The sequence below is a fragment of the Aptenodytes patagonicus genome, chromosome 6 (assembly GCF_965638725.1).
Source record: "Aptenodytes patagonicus chromosome 6, bAptPat1.pri.cur, whole genome shotgun sequence".
NCBI classification, from domain to species: domain Eukaryota; kingdom Metazoa; phylum Chordata; class Aves; order Sphenisciformes; family Spheniscidae; genus Aptenodytes; species Aptenodytes patagonicus.
In genome coordinates, this window is record NC_134954.1 from 8,957,517 (window position 1) to 8,983,491 (window position 25,975).

At 38.2% G+C, this 25,975-nt stretch overlaps 1 protein-coding gene across 3 annotated transcripts in view; it reads left to right on the top strand.

Annotated features, from left to right (window-relative positions):
* The window catches only part of AGTR1 (angiotensin II receptor type 1), a 30,501-nt gene extending 5,211 nt beyond the window's left edge, over positions 1 to 25,290 (top strand). The window contains exons 2-3 of one of the 3 annotated variants that reach the window (XR_012995594.1): positions 108 to 225; positions 396 to 556. Coding sequence is in view for 2 of the 3 variants with exons in the window: in XM_076341018.1 (XP_076197133.1) it covers positions 16,457 to 17,536 (1,080 nt within the window). In the remaining variant the exon portion in view is untranslated. Of the gene's footprint in view, positions 1 to 107; positions 226 to 395; positions 557 to 16,403 lie in introns of those variants that run through there. The other 2 variants (XM_076341018.1, XM_076341019.1) reach the window with 2 other exon arrangements.
* The last annotated feature ends 685 nt before the right edge of the window (positions 25,291 to 25,975 follow it).

Here is a 25,975-nt window from a genome sequence, read left to right on the forward strand (position 1 = left end):
CAAAACTGTCCAGGTATCCGCTATATAACAATGCTAGCTAGAATGCTTGGTTACTATTTGTGGTGTTTATCTCCTTTTATTGTAGTTAAGTAGCATTTCTCTTATAGGCACAGAAAATGGGTAATAACTGAAGATAACCTCACAGCAGGAAAGTAAGATCGGGTTGGCAATGCATCAGTGAGTGGCATGATTGAAGACAAGATAAAAAGCAGGCTACAGCAAAAGGTAACTGGCAATATCTAAAGAAACTGGTACTGAATTTGGGCAAGGTCAATATTTAGACAGTATTTCACTGTTGAAGTGAAAGCTATAATTAGAGTTACGGCCAGAACAAAGAATGATTTAACCAAACGCCTAATTTCAGCTAATTCACCTATTTCTTTCTTTACTTCTAGGTCATACAAGTTTGTCAGTTACTGATAGATCGTTGGCTGGTGGAATCTAATAATCAGCAGATGAAGTCTAGGAACTGAAATAGAAAATAAAACAGCATTCCTGAGTCCCCTCAGTTTTCTGAAAATTGAGAGGGAAACGCTGAATGAGAGTACTGTGCCTCAGCATTTCTAGCTCAGAGGGACCCATGCAAATAGTAAAACATTCCAGAAAACCACTGAACAGCTGTACTTTTATGTTGGGGGGCTTACGCAAGGGAGAAAAATGCACTTGTTGACTTCCCTAAAAAATGTTCTGTTGGCAGTTATCCTCCATTTAACCCTGCTTTAGCATCGGCACAGCCTGGCCAGACCCTTTGCTTGAAGCAGGCAGCACATAATGTACAAAGATGCAGCCTGAACTTGTTTATTGAGGAACCGTGCATGCCCCTCCCAATCCGACTTTATAGGATGTATGTCGCCTTTTCATCTTTTTCTTTATAAACTCCTATTGGTTTTCATCTTTTCTCCATTCTCCCCTCATTCTTGTTACCCAAGCCTAAAAGTTTAGACAATTTTCCTTCCCCCCCACCATGAGGTACATTAAGCCCAAGAGTTAGTCTGCTACCACTCAATTTCTGGCAGTTGCTCGGGATTTCCTCCCTCCTCAGGTTCTTTACTTAATGCACAACAATCAGAAATGGAAAGCATGGGGCAGGAATCAACACCTGTTTTCAAAGTGGGACTCTAGCTCTTCTGTTAGATTTCTCTCTGTATTATTTTCCTCTTGGCTTTGTTATTAGCAGCTTACCATGATAAGACAATTACAGTTTTTCTCAAACCAGGCTTTATTTCAGGTAAAAGATATTTCTTTACCCATGTGCTTCCTAAAAAGCACTTCAAAGGAAAAGGGTTCAAAAATATTTTGCCTTTAAATACATTTTATGATGCTGTTCCATGTTCTTAAACATACCGTCAAAAAAATTCATGTCAGTACAGGACAGCCACACATCCAACCATTTGTTCAGCTCAATCGGTAATTTTCCTAGCACTAAAGTAAAGCTCACCTGGCACCTTTTGGAGGGCACAGCGCTACCCTTTCTGGGCATCTGCGCAGTTACGTTTGTTTGAGAACCAAGACTGCTCTTGGTTCAGGATGCACTGATTCACAGCATCGCAGCATAGCTCGCACTCTAGCTGTAACAGCCCTCTTGGTTTTGCTACCTCTGTTGCTGGTCCTCAGTACCCACAAGGAACGTCTCAGAGCCAGGACAGTAAAGAGAGTTCACTAGTGAATTTTATTTTCAAAATAGAGCAATAAATTTTACTTTGAAAAAAACCAGGAAACAAGCTGTACAAATTTGGCAGATGATCTATTTTGGTATCATTCTATTAAGTGTGCTGCCTTCCAGACAAAGCACTAGGGATCACAGTATCTGGTTTTTTTCATGGGTGATAATGCTTTTCACACTGACATGGATTAAGGTGTCTGTATTTGACCTTTCATTCTCTTTGATTAACCCCTTAGCACCGCACTAGTCCAATTGACTTGTACAAAAATCACAGATACGTTGCTTTGTCTTTGTATTTGGCTACTCAAATTTTCTTCTAGTCCTCATAATGATCCGCCCTTAACAGGAGTTTTGTGCAAGTGAAAGCACAATTGGGCCTTTATGTTTTCCATGTTATACTTACTAACGGTTACAATGATACTAACTTCTCTTGGGCTTAGCTGCATTACCATTTTAAAAGATTTTTTTTGTCTGAATAAACTCTTGTACTTTACCAGTTACTCATACTGTTTTCCTTCCTTTCTGCCTTTGGTTCCCTTTTTCTGACCCTAATGAGGTATTCATTAAGAAGCCTCCATGCTGATCCTTTGCTTTTAATCTTTTAACTTTTCCCTCCAGGCTGTTCCTAACATTCTCATTTCAGGAAGAAAAGTCTTTTCTGAGGCGTAGTGTGATATTTTCCCACTGTAAGGATATCTAAATTAATTATATAAAAGAAACATAATCAAGTATCTCAGTCGGACACAGTCAACCAAATCCTATTACATACTGCTGAATTATGACACATGGAAGACAAAGCTTCCTCTGAACGAAGGTGTTGAAATCTAATGTCTATTTCCTTGCACAGAAATCCACAATACATTTGTGGATTCCCCAGTAAGACAAACGCTATTTTTCAGCATGAAGTCAAAAGGAAAAAAAACGTTCAATGTGAGGTTTGTTTTCCCCAGAGCCGTAACACTTTGACTAGTGGGGAAGTTACGTGGAAGTCACTAGCCATGGTATTGGAAATGTAGTGATAAAACTTCCACATTAGTTGGTTTAGTTAACATGACAGATACTTGCTGTTGATGTTATTGCTATGTCTGTGTCCACATGGACATAGACATGCTGCATCTGTATGTGTGCTTGTTTTTCAGTTAATGTTTTCGTTGCTCAAAGCAAAAGCTTCTATCAGTCACTTCAACCACACTGGTGATAGGTAAGAAACACTGATGTGATTTGTTCGAGGTTTTTAGAGAGGGGAAGTCTTTTTAGATAAAAATGTGCAACATGAACTACTCTCAGCCAACTCGTCTAATTTCCATTAGATTAGAAAGTGAAACACCTCTGTTTGACAGGGGTCTCTCCATTTCTGGAGCAGAAGCAGAGAATTAAGTGTTTCTTCTCTCGCGAACTTTCTGACAGATTAGCCATTGTTGCAGATGAAGATAACTATTGCTCTGCACAATGCATTTCTAAAGATTATTACTCATTAATTTACACTTGCCTTCTATTTTTGCGGGGGGTGAGGGAGCGTGGGGGGGTAAAAATAAAAAGCACATCTTGCAGAAGGGACTGCGTATTAAGCCTGTAGAGCTCTTAGGTGCGTCATGGCTTCACCCTGGTGATTTAGCTTAATGGCAGGAAAATGTCCTTTTGAGGATTAACGTATAGGTGAGGCCTCACACACATCAGGACGTTCCCATGCATGTCAAAATGTTACTGGTGTGCTGCACGACCTGGAGCAAATTTATGTACGTAAGCTCTCCTGTAGCACCTTTCTTACTGTTTTACAAGAAAGTACAGGAGGGCAGTTCCTTGTACCAGAAAAGTAGAAGTAACGTTACCTTGCAGAGTTCATTGCCCGTCATGTTATTATCTCACTTTTAACTAAGGAAAGTTGTTCAGGAGCTTACGTTGCATACATAATGTTAACTTTTGCCTCTGCATTTTCTGGCTTAGCAGAAGAAGAGTAAAATGACTGTGGGAGGGTAGGCAAATGACACCGTGGTCTCTGAATAAACTAAACTACCAGGACAAAGCAAGGAAGCCTCTATTTGGACTAACCTGAAATTCCACAAAGAAGTCCTATCACTTCCCATCTTTGTCTACAAAGTTATTAGCTGTGTCCCCTACCCTTCCTCCTGCAAACATCTTTGCCTAGAGGAAGCAACAGAAACCTAATTAAAACATCACTGTCAGTAGTTTTGTACTAGTAACACCACTGATTTTGAGTTGCGTCTTTCATAGTAAAGCTGTAAAACAGAAAAAGGCCAAAGAACTTGCACCTAGATTGAGAAGAATCCTTTTCTCCCAGAAGCAGGTCGTCTGGTTCATGAGGAAACAATTGCAGCTTTGACCTTTCCATTCCATTTTCTATTGTGATCTCCGCCAGTGACACAAAAGATTCTGAGTGACTGCATATTGCTGTGGGCATGTCACTCATGTATTAACCGTTTTAGAACATTATCATTTCTAATTTAGATGCACGAAATCCCATTTTCTGCTAAATTATGAACAACCACTATATGAATAACCAAGAGTTTAAACTTACGTAAATTTTACCAGTTTTTACCCAGAGGCTGGTAAGCGTCTAGTTACTGACCTCACTCAGTATCTGGACTTTCACAGAGTAGATTGTGATACCCCTCTTATAGCCAGTCCTTATCTGGCTATATTCATTTTTTTTGGCTGCCTCCCTATAGTAATACTTATTTTCCATCCTTTAATGACACATGTCATTTTGTTATTTGAACATTCTTAACAGAATTTGAGAGACGTTTTACCCTTTACCACATTTTTTTCTTCCTGGACCAAAAAGCAGAAGAGGCCAACGTTTCACGACACACTACGTTTCATTTCACACACATTACGTTGCAGGACAGCTACCCATAATAAACTAAAAGATATAACCATTTACCTTTGTCATTGGCTCATCTCAATTAATAAAAGCTGAGAGTGTGGAGAGTCTTCATCACGGGAGGCGGGGGAGTCTAGAGGAGAAGTGAGCTGTGTACCTGTTGCTTCCTCACAGCTGCCTGTGGGAGTAGCACCACATCCCTGTAGAAAAAGAATCTGTGTTGCAGAAATTGCTCTGGCGCGCAGCCGTGTTCAGTGAGACACACTTCTAATATTTCCGGCTTCAAATTAAAATACATTTCTAATATTTTAGGCTTCAAATTAAAATACAACAACGTGTTAGAGTTTTATATGCTGCAAAAACTGTGAGGAAGAGCCGATACATACACGTGTCCTCTGATGTCCCGGAGTCAGTAACAGAATAACAGTTTGTGATCAAGGAATGCCCATGAGACACTAATATTTTGGGGCTCAGGTCTACAAGCCATAGTCTACATGAGTAGCTGTTACTCTCAATGCCCCAAAACATTACTTACACGTACCTGATCATCAAATGATAAATCCCAGAATGCAAAGAATAACCTTTAAAGAGGCAAAGATTTCATTCGACTCCCAAAAGAAAGATTTGTGTAGCACTCCTGAAGTTACTAACCTCTCACTCCTTTCAGCTGTATAAAATTAATTTCCACATGCTGTGAATTTTCATTGTGTGTTTTAACAAAAGAGGGGCTAACTCTACCTTTCCTACCAACACTGGTGCATCTGATTCATTAAAACCTTTGTGTTTGGACTCCTTAGCAAAGCCCAGCCGCCTTTCCTTTACCCATTCAAAATGTTTCTCCCCGCATCTTCCATGTTGCCCGTGCCCTTAATATCATGCTGCTTTGAAAAGTCGCTATTCACACAACACCAAAAGAGCAACAACCTACATGAGAGATTTCCAGCATTTGCCTGACCTTGTCTGTAGTGACCTCGGTAGGAGTTGCATCATCCCCTCCAGTGGGGGTAGGTTTCCCAAAATTTGGCTGAGTTTCAGGAGCTTTGTAACATCTACGTGGTAAAAGCACATGGTAGCTACGTGCTTTTCTAAGTTAGCAAAAGCAGCTTCCTTCTTAGCGGCCTGTGCCTGTGCCTTTTGCAGCAGCACTCCAAAACATCATCCTTTCAGGTGTTTTAGATAACAGAAACGCGTTGTTTCTGCTACAGGATCTTTGATATTTGTAGTCTCCAGACTTCTTTTCTGTTTTCAAGAAGTTCTGAAGATAAAAAGCTCGCAGTGGGAACAATGTTCCATCAAAAGACTAGCCCCAGCATTGCTACAAGGCAAGTTTCTTGATGCCTCAGTGAAACTAGAGAAAGAGCAAGTGGCTGAAGTACAGACAAGTCAGCTGGTTTAATCAAAGAATGAGATCATGCCAATAAGAAGAGAAATCCAGAAAACATGCCTTTCCTTGAGCACTGGAGATGGTCTCAGTTTGATAATCATATTGACACCTTTTCAACAGCTTTGAATTTTAAAATGGGCATAAAAAACCCTAAAGATTCTCAATTCTATAAAGGATCTTTACGTGCATGTACTGTTTCTTCCTGTCAGAGCTGGTTCTGGCCTCAGCAATTCTTGGCACAACTGGGACCTCCAAGTTGCATCTCAAGCTGAAACTATTGTCTTTATAAATTCAGATACTGTTAAAACCCAGCAAAGCAACAAGCTAATTGCCTAGATGTCTCTCTGCTGCTCAGAACATCGTCTCTTCCTTGAACAGCAGTAGAAGAGAAAGGCTCTGTCTTGCATTCAGAGCAGTTTGTGGAAGTGGCCTTTATTCCCCCCAAAAGGCCACTCTCCAGGTGATCGCTGCCTTCTACTGGACCAGTGAAACCATTGACTAATACTGAGAAGATCTGGACAGCGAAACTAAGAACTCTTTCAGTGTTGGATGCACAAAGACATTGACTCCAGCAAGAAATAAGAATGGCCAGGGACCAGTGATACTCAAAACAGCACGGGAAATATCTTGTAACCCCTCACTAAGCTCTGCGTGCTTGAAATCACCATAGTATAACACAGTATTTCTTCTACAAGCTGGGAAGGAAGAACAGTTATTGTTATTACTATTTTCATATACTTACGGAGGCACCCACAAGCTTCAGTGAAGAAGACCACATAACCTTAAAGACAGATTAATAGGTATATGAAATATCCAGTAAGTCAAATGGCGATTTTATGTATGATCTGAAAGGAGGTAAGATACCTCACACGTTGTATCTGATCTCTGTTCTGTTAGAAGAGGGCATGATAAAGGCTTTCAGCAGTGTTTTTTATTTCAGTAAGTTTTTTTTTCTCTCTTGCCTCTCCACAGCCTTTTTAGTATAAGGCTGAAATACAGATCTGGGTCAAGCCCAGAATTAATGTAAATTCCCTTACTCCTCAGCTTGGAGGAGTTCACAGTAGAAACTTACGGTTCAATCCCAATGGAAATAATGATGCCAACAGAAATTTTAGGTGTGTGGTTAGGTATCCAGGTAGGATGTGCACTGCTGTGTAATTAAAAAAAAAAAGAATACTTTAAAACTTCTTATTCCATGGAACTAAGCTATCAGAATAGAAACTTAAAATTCATCAAATAATTTCACTTGCACTTAACAAACCTGAATTTGATTTCTGTCTTTTATTAAAAACAATCACATGGGGCACACTATATTTTATATAGGCAATTCCAGCTGCAATAAAGGAAATGTGTTAATCCATTTGTTTACTATCACTCAGAGAAAGTAACCGTGCAGCATGTAACCTTTCACAGCTCAAACTAATCTCACTTTTATTCGTTCTGGGACTTCATGGCTTAATTCTTGTTAACTATTGACTCTTTCGGGTACTTTTGAATACCCTAAAGATACGACATAACTGGCATCAAATCTGAAGTTACGAATGTGCAGTAAGCTGTATATTCATAATAAAACAGTACTTTATGTTGTGTTGCCCTTCAAAAATCTTTTCATGTCAATGCTGAAAACCCTAGAAATTCTAGTCCTACCTTGATCTGAAATAGCTTTATTTTTTTCTTTCCTGGCACCTAATGTGCAGTAAATGGCATTGTTAGTAATATGAGGAGATGACATGTCCCTGATAAGCAGACTTTAGGTTAGCCTGCTGATTATCAATCATTATCATCTCCTAGGAGGGCACCAATCTTCCTTTTTGGTAAAGCTAATGGCTAGAACAGAGGTGCAAAAATCCATGCTGGATTGATGATGATAGTTAAAGCCCTCATTTCAAAGTCTTAATATGTCGAAGTGTCTTCAGCCTCTTTTAGAAAAAGAGGCAATTCTTTACCCTGTGGTATAAACAGGAAGAGTGACAGCCTCCTGCTATAACAATTAATTTTTCATATTTAAAAACTAATTCGGCTGTAGGTTTAATAAACTAGATAAGGAAAAGATGATCATCATTCCTGTCAAGACAGGGCAACTGAGGTGACTGGGACAAGGGGATATTACATGGAGATTCACCTATCAGACATCATCTCTTCTGAAGCTTAGCCTTTTGATGTTTAGTTTCAGAAGCAGTGAACTAGAAGTATTGAGCTAGAAATATATTTTACTTTGTTTCTTTAATTATCTTCTCAGTTTTAAGTTACTGCTCTGTGGGTAATTTTATAGTCACATCTCTTAAGGATATATAATATCTAAGACATATTAAACACCAGAGAGTTCGCAACACGTTCATGCAGTCTTGGTCAAAGAAAGAAAACAGAGATTGCTCTGATGGATAAACATGAAAGAAAGAGACCAGGAAATTATGTGGAAAATCTAAGATACCTGGAGTATTGGGTACACTGTCAAGCCAGAACCAGTGATCTCTAAAACCACCACCTCACTGATCTTCCCCAAGAGATTAGATAAACACAGTGCATGTTGAAAATGGTTAATCCTTAGCGTTTTGGAGTCCAGTTCTACATTTATTGAACCCAAAAATGTTTTTCCTCCCCTTGACAGCAGAGAAAACAAAATTATGTGTGTATAGAGCAAAAGCTCCCAGAAAACAATGTTTATTTTTAAACCTAAACCTAGAGGATCCGAAAAATGAAGCCTATAAACTAAAATACTGAAACTTACTCCCAACTGAAAGACTTTTGGCTAACCATAATGAGTACTCTGTGGATCAATCAGTCGACAAACTTTTGCACACACACCCCCCCCCCCCCCCCCCAGTCATTGTCGTGCTAGTGTTCACTAAACCAGTAAGTTCTAGTGAGGTTGAGAAACTCTAGTGAAGTTGAGCAATCCTTCCTTGGCACTAACATCTGCAAGTAAAGTTTCACAGCAATATGTACATCAGGATTTCCCAACTTCTGGGAAAAAAACAGACATGAGGAGGGAATTGGTAGAGTTAACTTTGGCCAAAGAGCTAAGTAGCATGAAGAAATATTTCCAATGTTTCTGGACTCTTAAGTACTACAAGAGTATATGCAAAAAATAGTCCAAACACACAATCCTAGCAGTTGCAGCAGCAGTGAAACTGTGACATTATTACACTGTAGGCTGTTAAAAAGAGCATGCAGAACATGTCACATACTACATTGTAGTATTATTACGCATTTAATGTCCCAAAAAAGTACTTGGAAGATTTTATTCAGCACTCCACAGCCCCATAAATAAGTGTTTTAGAGGTGGCCTTTCACTTATGCCAGTTTTTGCCACATCCATTTCTAACACAAAGTCCTTGAGTGTGCAAATGAAAGATTAGTTTTCTTTACTCTGTGTTTTAAATCTAGCCAACTGCTTTCTAGTTTTCTATCTCTAGATATCACTTCTATTCTCTCTAAATGCTCCTATTTTTAGCAGCTTCAAGATACAAATGTCATATGCTTGTACCCAAACATCCCTTAAGTGCATAGAGATACACTGACACTGCATAACCCGTTTGACATAAATACAGGACAAGACACTGATTATTTCTACTTATCTGGCACAAGACAATATAGTTAATATCATTTTTTTTGGTTCTCCTTTGCTCATCTACTAGTTTCAATAAAATAAATGTCACCATAACACTAAACAACCTTTCTTCTCTATCTGGATTGAAAGCTGTTTGCCCTTACTAGCATCAGAGAACTATTTAGGTAAATAAATATTTTGAAACAGAGTAACATCATCATGCACTGACACTGTCCAAAGGGGTAATGACAAACCCAGGTATATTAGTAAAAGAGGTGGGGGGGGACCTAAAAAGTGTTAGACATGCTTACATTTTCAAATTGTGAAATTGTTTACAATTCATGAAATATATACAGCACTTGGGGTCTAAAAATCACCATTTGGATAACAAAAAATGTGTAGGCTTATGTTGCCTTTCAATTTCCAAAAATCCCTTAAATCACTTAAAAGATTAAAAATAGTTCTGAAGTGGCATTTTCAACAATAAAAATACCTTCCTCCAAAAAGGAAAATATATGTTTGAGTCAAGTTAACCTAGAATTACTTTCAAGAATACTCCCTGGCTGATATTTGGAAAAAGAGTTGTATGATTAACAACATGCCTAGTTAGTTTTACAATAATCTTTTAGTCTAATGGGTAGGTGTCACTATTTTTCCATCTGCATTTTTAAAGTAAACTGTACTTTTAGTCTCCCTTTAAAAATATTCTTCTTATTTTGGCCTAAAAACTTCAGAACTTTAAGCTGCATATGTCTTTGAAAAAAATAAAATATCAGGATCTTGTTCCATGACTTATAAGTGCAAGAATTGGACTGAAGGTTAGAAAAACCAGGAATATACTAGAATAAAGGAAATTCGATATAAGCTAGTAGATACCAAAATAAACTTAAAATAGTTCACTCTGGTACATTATACTTTCCATAAATGCAGAAGTTCAATGATAGGTATTTTGCCTTGTGTTTGCATCTTAAATAATCTTGAAGGAGGGGGATATTTTGAAAATAATATTTTGAATATAACATACAGCAATTCTCTTATTTTAAAATAGGAAATACAGACCTCTAGTGGTCAAAATATATATGAGTTAAACTTCAAAGCGATTTAAATGTCACTGTGCTTAACTGTGTTACTTTCCATTTGCCTCCCCCCAATCATTCAAAATCACACACACCCCCAATTCCACTGCTCAGTCATTCCACAAGCACTGATTTGTCACAGAGGAAAAAGTCCTTTCGTCTGTCCTTTTCTCACATAAATTTTATAACTAAAACTGAGTACGTTGAAAGATACCTGGGAAGTGAAGGGAAAATTAATGAGAGTAGTCTATGAAAACAAACAGAAGAGAGACGTTCATTCTTTTCAGAATAAACTATGAAGCCATCATACAGAAGGACAGACTCTTTTGAAGTATGCTGGAGGAAATAAATACAGAGAAGTTCTTACAGAGAAGGTCAGAGTACATAAAACAGTTCGCATTTACAAGGTAGCAATAACATCCTCTGCTAGCACAAAACAAGTAATAAGCAATTTAATAGTTTTGGTGTTACAGAAGAACCAGATCCTAGAAAGATCACAGGCAGTTTATTTTCCAGCTATATAGAGCTAGCACAAATGAAGCAGACCAGCTTCAACTCTTGCAAGGGAAAGGCACAAAGAATCCACGTATAGGTTAGAGAATTAAAAAGATAAATACTTTACTCTAAAATTTAAAAAAGCAAACACCACAAAATTAACAGCAATTTCAACAGACTGGCAGTTGCTTCATGAAAGACTAACCAGGAGGACAGCTATTAAGCGAAAATGCACAGGTCAGCACAAGGTCCTGCGAATTCTGTTTGTTCTCATGTCAGACCACCTCCTGATCCAAAATGGCAAAAGCCACAGCCAGCTTGACAGTTCCTAATGCAGACCTTCTGAAGCTTGCTTTCTGTTCTTGGTGCTCATGAACTGACGTACAGTGTTCCAGTCCTGTACTGCCTATTGCAGTTCCATTTCAGTAATATTTTGATTTACTGTCATTTACCATGAAGTCAGACGCTGACCTCTGTGGAGGATAGCGGCAGTGATGACAGGAGGCCTGTGCACGCTGCAAGGCCATAATAGTTTGAATTACGTGCCTTTATTTGCCCAAATGTCTGCATTTCTCTCACCCTCCACAATTCACCTATCAACTCTGGACTAAAAATACTTAGGAAAGCCTTGAGTGGGGAATATAGACTGCTAGAAGGAGCAGCAGAAATCAGAGCTAGGAGAAAGGTAAATTTGTGGCTTCACAGTGGTACTGCTCAGGACCTCCAGGAAAGCAGAGAAGACGCTGAAGTAGGCATATGAAGTAGAAGAAATTCTATTCATTAAGGCAATGAGGATAAAGGGGCTTGTTCTGCTGGATAGGGAAAAAAAAAAAGGCTGCGAAATAAAGCATGTGGAAAGTGTCATTAGTTTCTCAGTGATTAGAAAAAGAAGGTAGAAGAAATTAGGAAAGGGGGCAGGGACTAAACTTTCAAGATAAAGGGAAAAAGCTTATGCCACCAGAAAGAAATAAACATAGCTAATATATTGAACATATTGTTCCAAACATTTTTCAGCCTCTCTTCTCCCTGTGCAATAATTTTGTATAAAACCAGAATGCATCTTCCTCTTAAACATGGAAATACCTTCTCATTTGTAAGAAAAGCAATTAATCCACCTACCATCAGAAGACAAAAAACCTCACATTACCTAATGGTGAGGTGGCTAAACTGTGGCAGGGTTGATCAGCCTGAGTTTATTTAGTCTTTGTCAAAGCAAATATCAAAACCACATTTTTGTTTAAAATCTGACTTGTGACGCCTGCTTACCTATTTATAGCTGATGAAGTTCTCACAGAAAGCCACAGTCAGTGCTATCTTATCTTTCGGTAAGCAAAGTGCTGTTTACCTTGCATGGGCTCAGCATTCCTTGTTGTTTCCACAGGCAGTTTAATTAGGATGCATGTTCACCCAACAGAAGCAGTGAATGGAGTGGTAAATAATAGTTGGTAGAGCAGTCAGAAGCATTTCATTATCAGTGACTTATTATAAGCATGGTAATTAAAAAAGATAAAAGGTCAAACAGGACAGTAACATACAACAGGGGTTTGCTGCTCACCAGATTATTTGCTTTGAGATTGTGCTGCCACACCATTCACAGTCGCATCAATTCAATCCTCTTAGAAAAAGCTCCTTGTGTATGATCCTTGAAATGATCCAATTATCATTATGTTAACTCAGGTCATTTGAGATGCTTTAAATGGAATTATCAATGTGCACAATTTCAATACTTGCATTTAACTGGCCAGTCGTTTAACCTGCTCTGGTGAATTCTAGCAGAATAAAGCTGTACCAGCCATCTATTTCTGTAACGTTTTTAAACAATCTGCAGTACTTCCCACGTAGAAGTATCTGCTTTGCATAAAATGTATATAACCATGATCCTGGGGCAAGCAGGTGAACTGTGGCAAGTGAGAACGACAGCAAAAATGACAGTGGTACAGAAAAGAAATCATCGCCTGTATGGAGTTCACACCACCACGGCTGCCCTGTCTCACCGCTCAGCACTGCTATGGGCCCATGCCTTCCGAAACAAATTACTTTCTTCTCCTGTGTTGAAGCTTTTCCTAATGCTCTAAAGTTACAGATGTCCTCAAGGCAGCAGATCTACCCGAGGCTAGCTCTGAAACTTTGACATTTCCAGGAAATTTAAAAATTCTGCTGGGGATTAGCAGTGCCTTCCTCACTGTGCTTCAGATGTAAAGCTCCTAGGAGGTTCATTCTCACAGCAACATTCGAACTGTTTTCAGGTATACGTACGGCAATTCATATCTATTTACCCCAAAGCAACCACATTAGGTATTTCTGCTTCCTTTTCATTTATTGAAAATAATGATGGATTTCATTATTTATTAATTATAATTCCTTAGTATGATTTAAAACTGATAACATACCAAACACATCCTTTGCACAATTCCACTGACTTCAGTGTTACACCAAAACCTTGAATTCCAGAAGGGTTACAGTCTCACACAGGTGAATTGAAGTATCATACTATTTCTTGACCAAATTCCTGATTCTTCATGGGAATTGATCTGCCTTTTTTACTTCCCAAGCATTCCAAAATAAGCTCAGCGAATTCAATACCTTAGAGAGCCAGACACAAGTTTCCCAACTCAATTATTTTTTGTTTATTTTAACACATTTCTGAAAACGTAATATAATAATTATTACACTTTCTTGAAAGCACATATGCTATTAATTACATCATCTGAAGCTACTACTGGCATGAAAAAGTACAGGCCACCATGTGGGTGGAAAAGGGAAATTGGAAGGTAAACAACGAAACACACTACACTGAAGGGTGGATGAAGTGACCGTAAGAAAGGTGCCTTGACATCTATCGCTGCACAGAAACAATCCCATCGAAGGGGGAATATTCACTATCAGCTACATTTGTCTTAGCCACTGAATCTGCCAGTTAGTACCCACAGAGCAGGATGCACTTGCCAAATAGTACCACCGATTGGTTAATCTGGTCACGGAGAAAGGTCTTGCTCAGCCCTAACTGGGCCCTGATCTACTTTACTGCAAGTCTAACTTGCAGTGGTGATTTTCTTAGTAGAGACTTCACTACAGTTTCTTCCTGCTAAATTCTGGGCTGTAATCTCAGTGGATATATAAGTGAGCAAAGGCTATGATAATGAATAGACAGCACAGCCCCAGCACGTAGCTGGGACAGGGCAAATATTGCCAGACCTTGATGTTGCAGAACCTATCAGTTATTGTCAGATCTCCTTGGGCACTTTCACAACCAAGGGATGAGATAAGAAGATTTATCTTGAAATCTTTTTATTGTGGTTCTCCCTGTCCTCTGGATAGCATGACCTTCCACAGAGCCAAACACCACGTATTCTAGATTTGGCACAGTTTGAAAGCCAGGAAGTTTTGCTCAGGATGTATCGCAGTGCCGCATGTGAGCAGGATGGCGTACATTTGTTTGTCAGCTGTATTTGCTTGGCTTTTTAACTTCTTAAACATGGCAGAAATAGCTGATGTTGTTTTGAGGCATCTGTACCAACTGGGGCAACAAGACTAATTCACAGAATGAACTGGAGAGACTGGGAGTGTCGCATTGCACATCTCGACGAAGGGTTTATTAGTTGCATTTAACTACATATTCCAAACTTGATAGAATTATCAAGAACCTAAATCCTGAAATTACCCTGCTAGCTTTATGGAAATGAATCAGCTTATTAATGCAAATGTATACTAGAACATGAGCTAAGATAGAGAAATACCGAGTCTTTTAAAAGCTAATAAATTGAGAGCAAAGGGTGACCTTGCCCACAAGGTGCTGACCGCAACCCATATTCTGGGATCAGTTCCTGGCTCCGCTTCAGACTTCCTGGGTGGGCTTTGCCGAGACATATCTATGCCTCACTTCCCTATTAAAAAGGCAATCCATTTGGAATAAGGTTTGTCTCCCAACAAGAGCATGTCAAACACTTAACAGAGTAGCGTTCTGCCCTTAACAGGAAGGTCAGTGCTGAACAACGCAAATAATGAGCAACCACCTCCGTTACAACGTAGCCCATATTTCTATAATGACAGGTATCTGTTCCTTCTGAATGCATCTGTTCTGCCCAGGGTCTTAAGGTGTGTGTATTTATCTATGTAAAAGTGACTTACATTTATAAGGGTTTTGTTTGTTCGTTTGTTTTAAAGCTAATATATTTCACTTCATCTGTGTTTGAGGCAGCACAAGTTGGATGTGGCTGACAGCTGTCAGGATCCTGCAGACAGCAATAAACACTACTCTGCAATAATAACTATCTTTTTTTCTTCTTCTTCTTTTAAATCTCCACTATTTTTGAGGGAAGACTATCTATTTGTAGACTCTGGAAAAGATTTAGTACCAAAGTCACAGCGTATTACCTGCTTCCTAAATTTGTAAGTCATTAATAAGGAAATCATTCTTGCAGAACACACAAGCCCTGGCAAACCAAACAGGTGCCCTGTAAAGGAGATTTCATACCATTTCCATATACTTAATACAGTCCAGAAATATTTTTCGTACACTAAGACTACAACTCTTGGATACATAAATCTTGTCAGTAACTGAAAAGGTAATGTGAATTGTGGTTCCCCCTTGCACCCTTCTTAAACTCTTTCTACAGTTATTAATGTGCAACAAATCAGCACGTCTGGATTTTCACAGATTTTTTTTTTCCTCATTAGTAGTTAAATACCATAGTTCCAAGCCAGATGGGGAGCTAGGTAACTTCTGAATTCTTAAGGTATTTATGGTACAACAGAACACTAGATTGTGCAAGTATGCTCATCTTTCTCTGTGATGTAAAAATTGTCTCAAAGAATTAAGCTTAATGAATAGAAAAAAAAATTCTAGTGATTCACAGCAGAGATCAAAATGAGTACCTAATCTGAATTCACTTACTTTCTTAACGCATTACACTTTGTATTTGCAGAATGAACTGGTATTCAGAGTGCTTAAGTGTCGTTTCTGAGATATCTCAATAACTTTGCTCGTTAGATATATTACCTATTTATGGAAAAAAAAAAACCTAAAGACTCTCCTGAATTTATAGTTATCTGCTATTTTGAGTCTCTATTATTATTTTTATGACATATGTTCACTGACCAGTCTTATTTTAAATTGGAACCTTGTTAATTGAAAGAAGTTGGTTAGATTTCATTTATGTTGAAAAGAATCTAACAATGTTCAGTCAACTCCTAACATTCTTATCTCTGTTTTATGCTGCAAACGAAGTCTATATTAGAATAGAAATTGGTTGAGAAAACACTTGAAGATGGCTTATTTTTAAATACAAAGACATTGACACATTGTGTTAGACACAAAACCTTGACATTTAATTGAAACTTTTTAAAAATTAAATCCCTGTCGTGAATATTTTCTTCCTCTTTTCCCCTCCTAGGTGTGACCTTCGTATTTTCTCCCTGAAACTAGGTTACAGCTGAAGAGATCAAGATGGTCCCAAATTACTCTACCGAAGAAACCGTTAAAAGAATCCACGTCGACTGTCCCGTTTCAGGAAGGCACAGTTACATCTACATTATGGTTCCAACTGTTTACAGCATCGTCTTTATCATAGGCATATTTGGGAACAGCCTGGTCGTTATTGTCATTTACTGCTACATGAAATTAAAAACAGTAGCCAGCATCTTTCTTCTAAACCTGGCGCTGGCTGACTTGTGTTTTTTGATAACTCTGCCGCTCTGGGCAGCCTACACGGCCATGGAGTACCAGTGGCCTTTCGGCAACTGTTTATGCAAGTTAGCATCAGCAGGGATAAGTTTCAACCTGTACGCCAGCGTGTTCCTCCTCACATGCCTTAGTATTGACCGATACCTGGCCATAGTACATCCAGTGAAGTCCCGAATTCGACGTACCATGTTCGTTGCCAGAATAACTTGCATTGCCATCTGGCTTCTCGCCGGTGTGGCCAGTTTGCCCGTCATCATTCACCGTAATATCTTCTTTGCTGAGAACTTGAACATGACAATCTGCGGTTTTCGGTACGACAACAATAACACAACGCTCCGGGTTGGGTTGGGTTTATCCAAAAATTTGCTGGGCTTTTTAATTCCTTTTCTGATCATATTAACAAGCTACACCTTAATTTGGAAGACCCTGAAGAAGGCATATCAAATTCAAAAAAATAAGACTAGAAATGATGATATTTTTAAGATGATTGTGGCAATAGTATTTTTCTTCTTCTTTTCCTGGATTCCTCATCAAGTGTTCACTTTTCTGGATGTATTAATTCAGTTACACGTAATAACAGACTGCAAAATCACTGATATTGTGGATACGGCTATGCCCTTCACCATTTGCATCGCTTACTTTAACAACTGTTTGAATCCCTTTTTTTATGTTTTTTTTGGAAAAAACTTTAAAAAATACTTCCTGCAGCTAATAAAATACATTCCACCAAGTGTCAGCACACATCCAAGCCTAACAACAAAAATGAGCTCCCTCTCATATCGGCCACCAGAAAATATACGCTTGCCCACTAAAAAGACTGCTGGGTCTTTCGATGCCGAGTGATGCGTTTTGCAACACTTATTTTTTTTTGAACAACCTTGTGAACGAAGCAGCAAGAATGACAAAATTCATCTGGAGTCCTGAACATCACAGCTTACTGCTCATTGCAGAAACATCAGATCACCGCAGAGAAATCACACTGTAAAGATGTAGCAGTGGCCTTTTATTTTACATTGTGAAGAGGACTGCTGGTTTTCATTTTGTTTTTCTTTACCGAAAGCAACATAAGTGGTGGACAGGCATGTCAGAGTTTCTGTCAGCATCCTGCCGTTTACTCAGAACTACAAAAGAAGGGTAGAGAAAACTCCTAACTTAAGTTCAACGATCTTTTTAAAGGAAAAGCTTGTATAAAATACCTGAATTATGAAGGACGTGTTTTGCACATACATGAGTTATTCCAAGTTTTGTTCAAGGAGCTGATAGAGCTACACTGCTTGTTTTGTTGGGGTTTTTTTAATGACGTAAATGTCATATCATCATATTTATAATACATTTTCAAATATATGCTATAGATAGAGGCCCAATTTTAAACTCAAATGGAAATTTAAGGTACTTTAAATTGGTCTCATTCTGATTTATGCTACTATTTTTCATTTTTTTGAATGGCAAATTTTTCATAATATATGCAATAAAATGCAGATTTATTTATTAAATATAGAAGAAATGTATTTTTAGATTTATATTCCTACTCATAGATTTCAAACATTGCTTCATGAATGTACATTTATATCCCAGTGGGTATTTTTATAGAAGTTTAAAAAAATATATATCTATGTATACACACACACACAAAAATGGCGTTCACTTAACCTTTCCTCATGATCTGCCACACTGACTTGGAAGAACATTACTTATGGAGTGGGTTGACTCCATACTCTATGTGGCTAAAAGTAAAATTCTGTATTTGAAAACATGAATTCTGGGACAGAGGTGATCAGAAAACTTCAAGCTGTTTTTGTATAATAACCAGTGCACTCGATGAGAGAAATTACCAACTAATCAAATCCACTCAATTTTTCAAATTCCTGGACATTTAATAATTCCCATAAGCAAAAATGTGACAACGCTTGTATTACAGTTTAACTAATAATGCTTTTAGTCACATCACGAAACATCCGAGACCAAACTTTACTCTTGGCTTTTATGGAATTGTTCTCCATTTATACAAAACTAAGCCTAGAGTATTTGCTCCCTGTAGAACCTTTTTTATGTGTATGGAACGAATTCAAACTTATACTAGCATAAATCAGAACAAAAGTCTGGCTTAAACTCTCCATACAAATGATGGGGGAAAAGGTGGTAAGCACTGTAGGAGGTTTCAGCTAATGATATCCTCCTATGTCCTTTTTACCTCAAGGAATGAGCTCCAGAAAATATTTATTCTTGAGTCACACTCATTTATTGTCTTCAAAGATAAATGAGTTCATAAATACTTTTTGACATAGTAAAACTTAAGAAAAATTCCAAAACTGTACATATATCATGTAGATAGTTACATGACCCTTGAGAATTTGCAATATTTATAATCTTCAAAAATACACATCTAATGCGGCTTTGTCTTGGGTAGCAAGTGGTTGGATTATCCATATATTCTGATTATCAGTCTCTTGCATATACACAAATAATATTTTAAATTATTTTTTACTTTAGGAAATTATTTTAAATCAAAACACAACAAAAAAGTTACTTATGTAGTTTAATACTTTTTAAGAAAAAACGGGACTACAACCAGGTCTGGGAATCTTGTGCCTCTTCCTGCTCTTTCATTCACTTATTTTAAGGCAAGTTCCTTCAGTTTTGCCTTTGTTCTTCCACCTGCAAAATGGGAACAATCTCTACTTACATATGTCACAAGGCACTGTGAGGATTCACTAAAACTTCTAAAGCTGCATGTTAAAAAAAAATGCTCTTTCATTGAAGGTTTAAGTTAATTTAATCGCAAGCTAGTATCTCAAAATTTGAAACCTGAATGTGTCATTTAAAGACACAGTTAAATTATTCCTATTTCATATAATGCTTCATATTTAGCTTATATCTGTCCTTACACGTGAGACAGCCATTCGTTAAAAATGAAGATGGCAATAGTCCCATGCATTATAAATGGCATCCAGAACAGCACCACTGCCTCAGCACTCAGTAAGCTGACAAAGGACTGACAGAGCCTGCCGTTTATCTGTATGATATTTTGTTCATGTACACACGTGCACATGCTGAGCAGCATCGGGAGCTTCCCCTGGCAGAAGCAGATCTGCGTCAGACATAATTCAGTGTGCTCTGCTTGCCACCTGCTGGATGCAGCCACAAATTTGTTTTTCATCTCAAAATTTGTTATAGGAAGAGACAGCAATATTTCCCTGCTTCCTGATGGATCTGGAGATCCTTACCTGTGGCAAAGCTCCTGTAGAAATGAAATACGAACTTGTCCATCGGGGAGGTAGTTAACTTCCTTGACAGAGGCTAAGCAAGCATTTCCTCATCACCTGCCGATCCCTTTGGTCACTGAAACCCAGTGTCCCCAACGACCACAATAGATAGCTCATTTGCAAAACGTTGATTGCCTTACTACAAGAGCCATCCCAAAGAGAAGAAATATATATATGTGCATAAAGGTAAAAATCAAAGCATATTTGCGCACGTGATAACTAAGTATTTAGCTGAAAGGACTAATTTATCACCAAGAAGAAAAAGAAGCAGAATCAGTGGTGACCGTGAACGATAAAAATGACTGTATTACAGTGGAAAACAGAAGAGAAGCCATCGGTTAGTGATTTTGATCATTTCATGCCAGATCATGCGTTTTTAAGAGACTGCGTAACCCAGGCTGCTGGTGCCACCTGTGCCTTACCTGCGTCATGGGAAAAAGCACGAGCATGCACATTTGGCTGGGCTGCTGCAGGAAAGGCAGGAAGGGATTGCAGCTGGTGTGCTTTGAAGGCAAGACTGACCTTGAATTGATAGGCAAAGAGAGTGGAGGGCAAAGCTGCTGTTAAATAGTGCTTGGAAATTTTTGTTCTCCTAAGGGGTAGGAAAATGATCATCAGCTGCCAAATATAGTGGATCCTAGTTTAGTGTTCCCTTAAAAAAAAAAAAGTGGCAAATCAATAGATACTGAAAAGTATCCAGAGATAAAACTCTCAAGCAACTCTAATTGGGCAGCAGCAGAGAGCAAACTCCTTCGGAGCACAGAGTTACTGTGTACAGCCACATCCTGCAGTTTCAGGCGTCCCCACAAAGCCCCGAGCTGACAGGTAACTGAAGCGTCCCTGTTTCCCTCAGCACACCCACACCACTTCCATCACACATCTAGCTGCAACCAATGCAGGTGCTGAGAAACGCATTGCTGCTGAGCCTGACGCTCCTCTGCCCACCTACTCGCTGAAAATACCGTGCTGGAGACCTGTGCATGGGGCAGGCAGAGCAGCAGCGTGACAGAGTGCAGGATCTGGCCGCTGTTGTGAACCCTTGGCTGTATGGTCCCTGCTGAGGGGCAGGTGGGAGATGGCCAGGGTATCCTTTGGTGCAAGAACCTACTCCTTGCCAGCAGAGGAGGGGGGGAGTAAGATTTGGCTCTATATGACTTTGCCATCTTTGGGGAACTTTGGGTTGAGCCATCTTAATTTAATATCAAAATAAGAACTAGCTATGTATGTTTAAGAACAAACTCCCACTATCTTAAAGAACACAAAGTTAATTAAGATGCAGTACTATGCTGTTACTTTAAAAAGAAGTATCCAGAGTGCTTTTCATTCTCAGGATGACCAAAGTAAAATACTTGACAAACTCTTAGTCTGTCCCTGTACTTTCCTGGTGTGAGGAACTCAAGCCAGTATTAACGGGGACAGCATATAGCCAGCCCTAAATACAGGGATCACTACTCCTAATCTATCACAATTATATTCTGTTGACTTATTTCAATGAATACTTTCTTTCTGCTGGCAGAATAATTACTAAATCACATTATGTTTGACATATACATGCATAATATTTATTTCTATTTATTGTGCGGTAGTACTTTATATGACTCATGTTTCATGCTCTGCTCTCTACTTGCTTGTCCATTATATGCCTATCCTAAATCATACTATATAATCTGCGCTGGTTAGCCTAAATTCCAATTAAACAATTACAGATACAGTAGGGATTAATTTGGCTTCTCAGCTTAACAATTTCCTCATGTTTACATTGTTAATCAAGATGTTGCAGAGTAAGTACAAGGCCAAAAGTCCTTTACTTTACCAGAACTACTATTTAGGTGATGGTTTTCATCATCTACTTGAAACTGTGACAGCAGCAGAGAATATAGTAGGATTCCCAGGTTTGGTTTAGTTTTGCTTGCATAGCTTCAGCAATGATTTATCTTGCTGACCTCCTTTTTAAGTATACTGAAGTGCAAGTATTCCCAGGGAGAAGTTTGCAATGGAAAGAAGAAACATATACTCGGGAGGAGGTGGAAGAAGGCCTAAAAGCAGGGACGTGCTGATTTTGGAAATATTTAGTGTTAAATGTAAATACTTAATTTTATTTTTGCAACAGATGATAGAAAAAAAAAAAAAAGACCCAAAGACTAAATCTTTCAGCTAAGTAGTAAAAGCTTCCAGAAAGTTTTGAGAGGCTCTTTTAAGTTTCTTAATAATGTCCTGCTCAGTTTGGAACATACCAAACCATTCTTAGCCCACTCACAAGGTCAGGGTCTCCAGCTCTGCTCTTCTACATCACATTACAGGCTTGGCCAGACCATCATCCCACCAGCTTGTGCAAAGTGATGAGGTGGTTCTATCAATCATCGGGTCCGTTTCAACAGCGACCTCGCTACCAAGGCTGAACTAACAAATCCTCAATGTTAATGGCAGAGCTGTCAAGCTCATTGTCACTGGTGAGTTCTGCAGACGTGGCTAGACACTCAAGAAATAGGTACAGATCACATTCGAGAACAGCGTTACGCGATCTTTAGTGGACTAGTGCCATGGCCTGCAGCTTTAAAAGTACTTGATAAATTAGGTAACAAGAACTAGATATTATTTTCTTTTAAATATATTTGTGCAGTCGTAAGTTGTGAAGTGGTGGATGTTAATGTTTTCTCTTTCAATAGAAATAGTTTTATATTGTAGAAGTTTACTACTATAAGAACTTTTATTGTCTGAAGCATTACTAAAAACATATACGTCATCAATAGATGTCTTTGTGAAAGCCATCTCCACTGCTGTATTAACCCACCCAAAGCAAAGAGATATGTTTCTATATTATTGTAAGTACTACACTATTATCAGTATATCTATAGCTATCTATCTTAGACAATATCATCCTTACCAAAGTATTTCTATTTAATGCTGTAATATTTTATGCCACCATTCCTCATTCCTTTCAATCTAAAGTCTAACCCAGCTCCCCCTAAACTCGAGATGAACAGGCTGTGTCTGCAATTCATAGTGGAAAGGCTACCCGGCTAGCTCCAAAATCACATGTAGAACCGCAGTTCAGTAATTCACTGGTGTTTCCCAGAACTGGCTAAGCTAACAAAGTACAAAGTTTCCTTGGAGTGGATACTTAACAAATTGCTAATTTTCCTATACACAGGTTAGAGTTTAAAGCAGAATTTAGGCTTAACTTTTTAGAAGCTAAATTAAGTTATAGGGACAGATTTACCCAGAATATGGTGTCAAATACAGGATCGTATTACATTATGAATAATGGCCCTGAAAAGCCAGGCTCAGGCTGCCTGTAGCCGAGTATTCAGTGTAAATATATCCACTTACTTAGAATAAGCTTTGCTGTTTCTAAGCAGTGCCACATTGTACAGTGGCTTCAGTGGAAACAGGATCAGGTTCCAGCATAAGAAGAGGGGATTGGTGCTTTGCTTTTTTTTTTTTGCCAAAAGAATGGTAGAATGGATCACATATTTCCATTTCGAATTTGTATGAAAATAAAACTGATTTTAATCTTGCGTATCCCTAGTAAACCCCACTTCATACTCTGTTTTATAGTGTCACACACTGGGAAAAACTGAAAAACAGTTAAAAGCTAGGCCTATGAAATTTTATAGTTTATCTACTGAATAACTTATTTTCTATGTATTTTAATTATTCCTCAGCTTTACATATATTGGCAGTGCTGTGAGGCTACAATGGAGCAGAGGCCCTGGTGCAGGAGGAGGTATACATACACAGAGACATACCATCCCTTGGAGCTTTACAGCCTAATCGGAGGGTGAAAAATTGTTAGAATAGGGTGGAAAGCAAAGACTGTTACTGAACAAATACAAAACTGTTGAAGATATTTCACCCTGCTGTTAAATAAAAAAAAAAAAAAAACAACTTTTTTTTTTTAAACCAAAGTGAGCCAAAAAGCTTCTCTCATTGAAAATAAGAAAGCAAAAAGTAGAAAAGAAAATACTGCAAGATTTTATGTTATGAGTGAGGAACAACCCTGCACATGCACACACACAGACTTTCAAGCATCTCCAACTAAAGTTCTCAAGCAAATGTAAACTTTTTTATGAAACTGAATGAATAACCAGAAATGTTTTAGTCAATGGATGTGTAGAAGATATTAGCAGCCAATTTGCCACTATTGACTTTTCTTTCAGAAAAAAAAGTTAAATTACGCATTAGAAACCCATCCGATAATTACATGCCCAGGAAAGGAAGACCGTGTACTGCACATAGCCTTACATGAGCTTTGCCTACCTAGTCTGAACTCCTCCTCATGCTTAGTTTATCACACGATACACAAATATACCAAAAAAACCAAACCAGAAACCAAGCAAAAAATAAAATAATTTCACAAAAATATAGTATGTATTATAGGAGTACTATGCATATTTAATTTTGCCGAAGAGCTATGAAATACTAAAGTATCTGAAATAAGTTTGTTTTTACAAGTTTTTATTCATTTAAGTAGCTTTTTAAAGCTTTTATAAGGATTCAGTTTTGCACTGTAAAAAAACCTCCAAGCATGATAAAAATCTGCAGACCCAAAGCCCTCTTTCTGTGTAAGAGCACCTATAAAGTGAGGGAATGTGTATGATTTGCAGGATACCTTTCAAAGACAGGTCATAAATAAATGTATGTGAGATGTAATTTCACCTACTAGAGGATTTTTAATGTTGAACCTGGGTTTTGTGATAGGATTACTCTAGATAGAAACGTAAAGAAGCATGCAGAAGGGCATACTTTACATTATATACTAGACTGTACTATGCAGTGCAGTGTATACATGTTAAATCCAGCAAAATTGTATTTCTGGTACTCTTGAATTTCTCTGCTTATCTATGATAGCTTTCTGTACTGTCATCTGTAATTTTTACATGGGAGTAGACAGTAGATATGCACTGCTCTGTTGCAGAAAAATTTATCACATTTTAGACAGGTTTCTGTCTAACATAACTGTGCAAAAAAGTAAGCATTTTTCACAGAAACATCTACATCAGACTGATTGTATTTTGAAATACTGAAAATATTAAACAATCCAAAATAACTTTAAATAAGTGTCGGTTTAACTTAATCTTCTCACCATATAGTTAGATTGTTTCTTCCAAGTTTTGTTTCTCATCAAACCTACAAGTAACTGTTTTTAGCTTTAACTCCCAGCACAGGTAGCAGAACAAAGTACAGAGTCTGATGAGAACACTGGATTCTAAATGAAAATGTACATTATCCATACAGCTCATACCCCAGAAATTCTGAAGTTGCACGTAATTTTGTTGTGATCAACAGGGTTTGTGACTCAATTTCCTGTTAATTAAAGAAAACTTCAAATGTTTATTGGAAAAATACATTGTACTTATTGCTCAAGTCTAGATAATATTCTACCAAGGGATATATATGCTCCTACAGTTCTTTTACCTATGGTCTCTTTAAGCATCTAACTTCAGTTTTCTTGTGGGACTCACCGCTAATGTGCATATACTTGACAGATCAGTGCCAAAACAACATCAACATTCATTATTGTGACCCCCAAGTACATGTTGGATTTAAATGTGGAACTGAATCACGATACTGTCAAGACACTAGAAAAGTATACCGTACATTTAAAAAGCCATCTAAAGGCATATTCCAGTTTTGACCTCTTGCCTCCAGCCCAAAAGAAGACTGCAAACTTTACGTGCAAGATAAAATTTTCCTTACACTTCACTGCTTATCTTGGAGCTGTTTAAAGGCTAAATTTTCTGCCAAGTTAATTCAAATATTTTGACAAGGTTATTCCGTGAGAGAACATGCCTCTATCTCTCCTGCGATATCATTTGATTGATGATCTGCCTGTGCCACAGGAGAAGCTGATTGACACTGCAAAGCTCCATAACTTCCAGCTACAAGCAGATCATCACCCCCGACATTCAAACTTGCACAGAATATTAGTGTGCTCTACACACATTTATGGAATCCAGTTTCACTTACTGCAAATAAAGTTTACTCCTCTGGCCCAATACAGCCACGGGGGCAATGA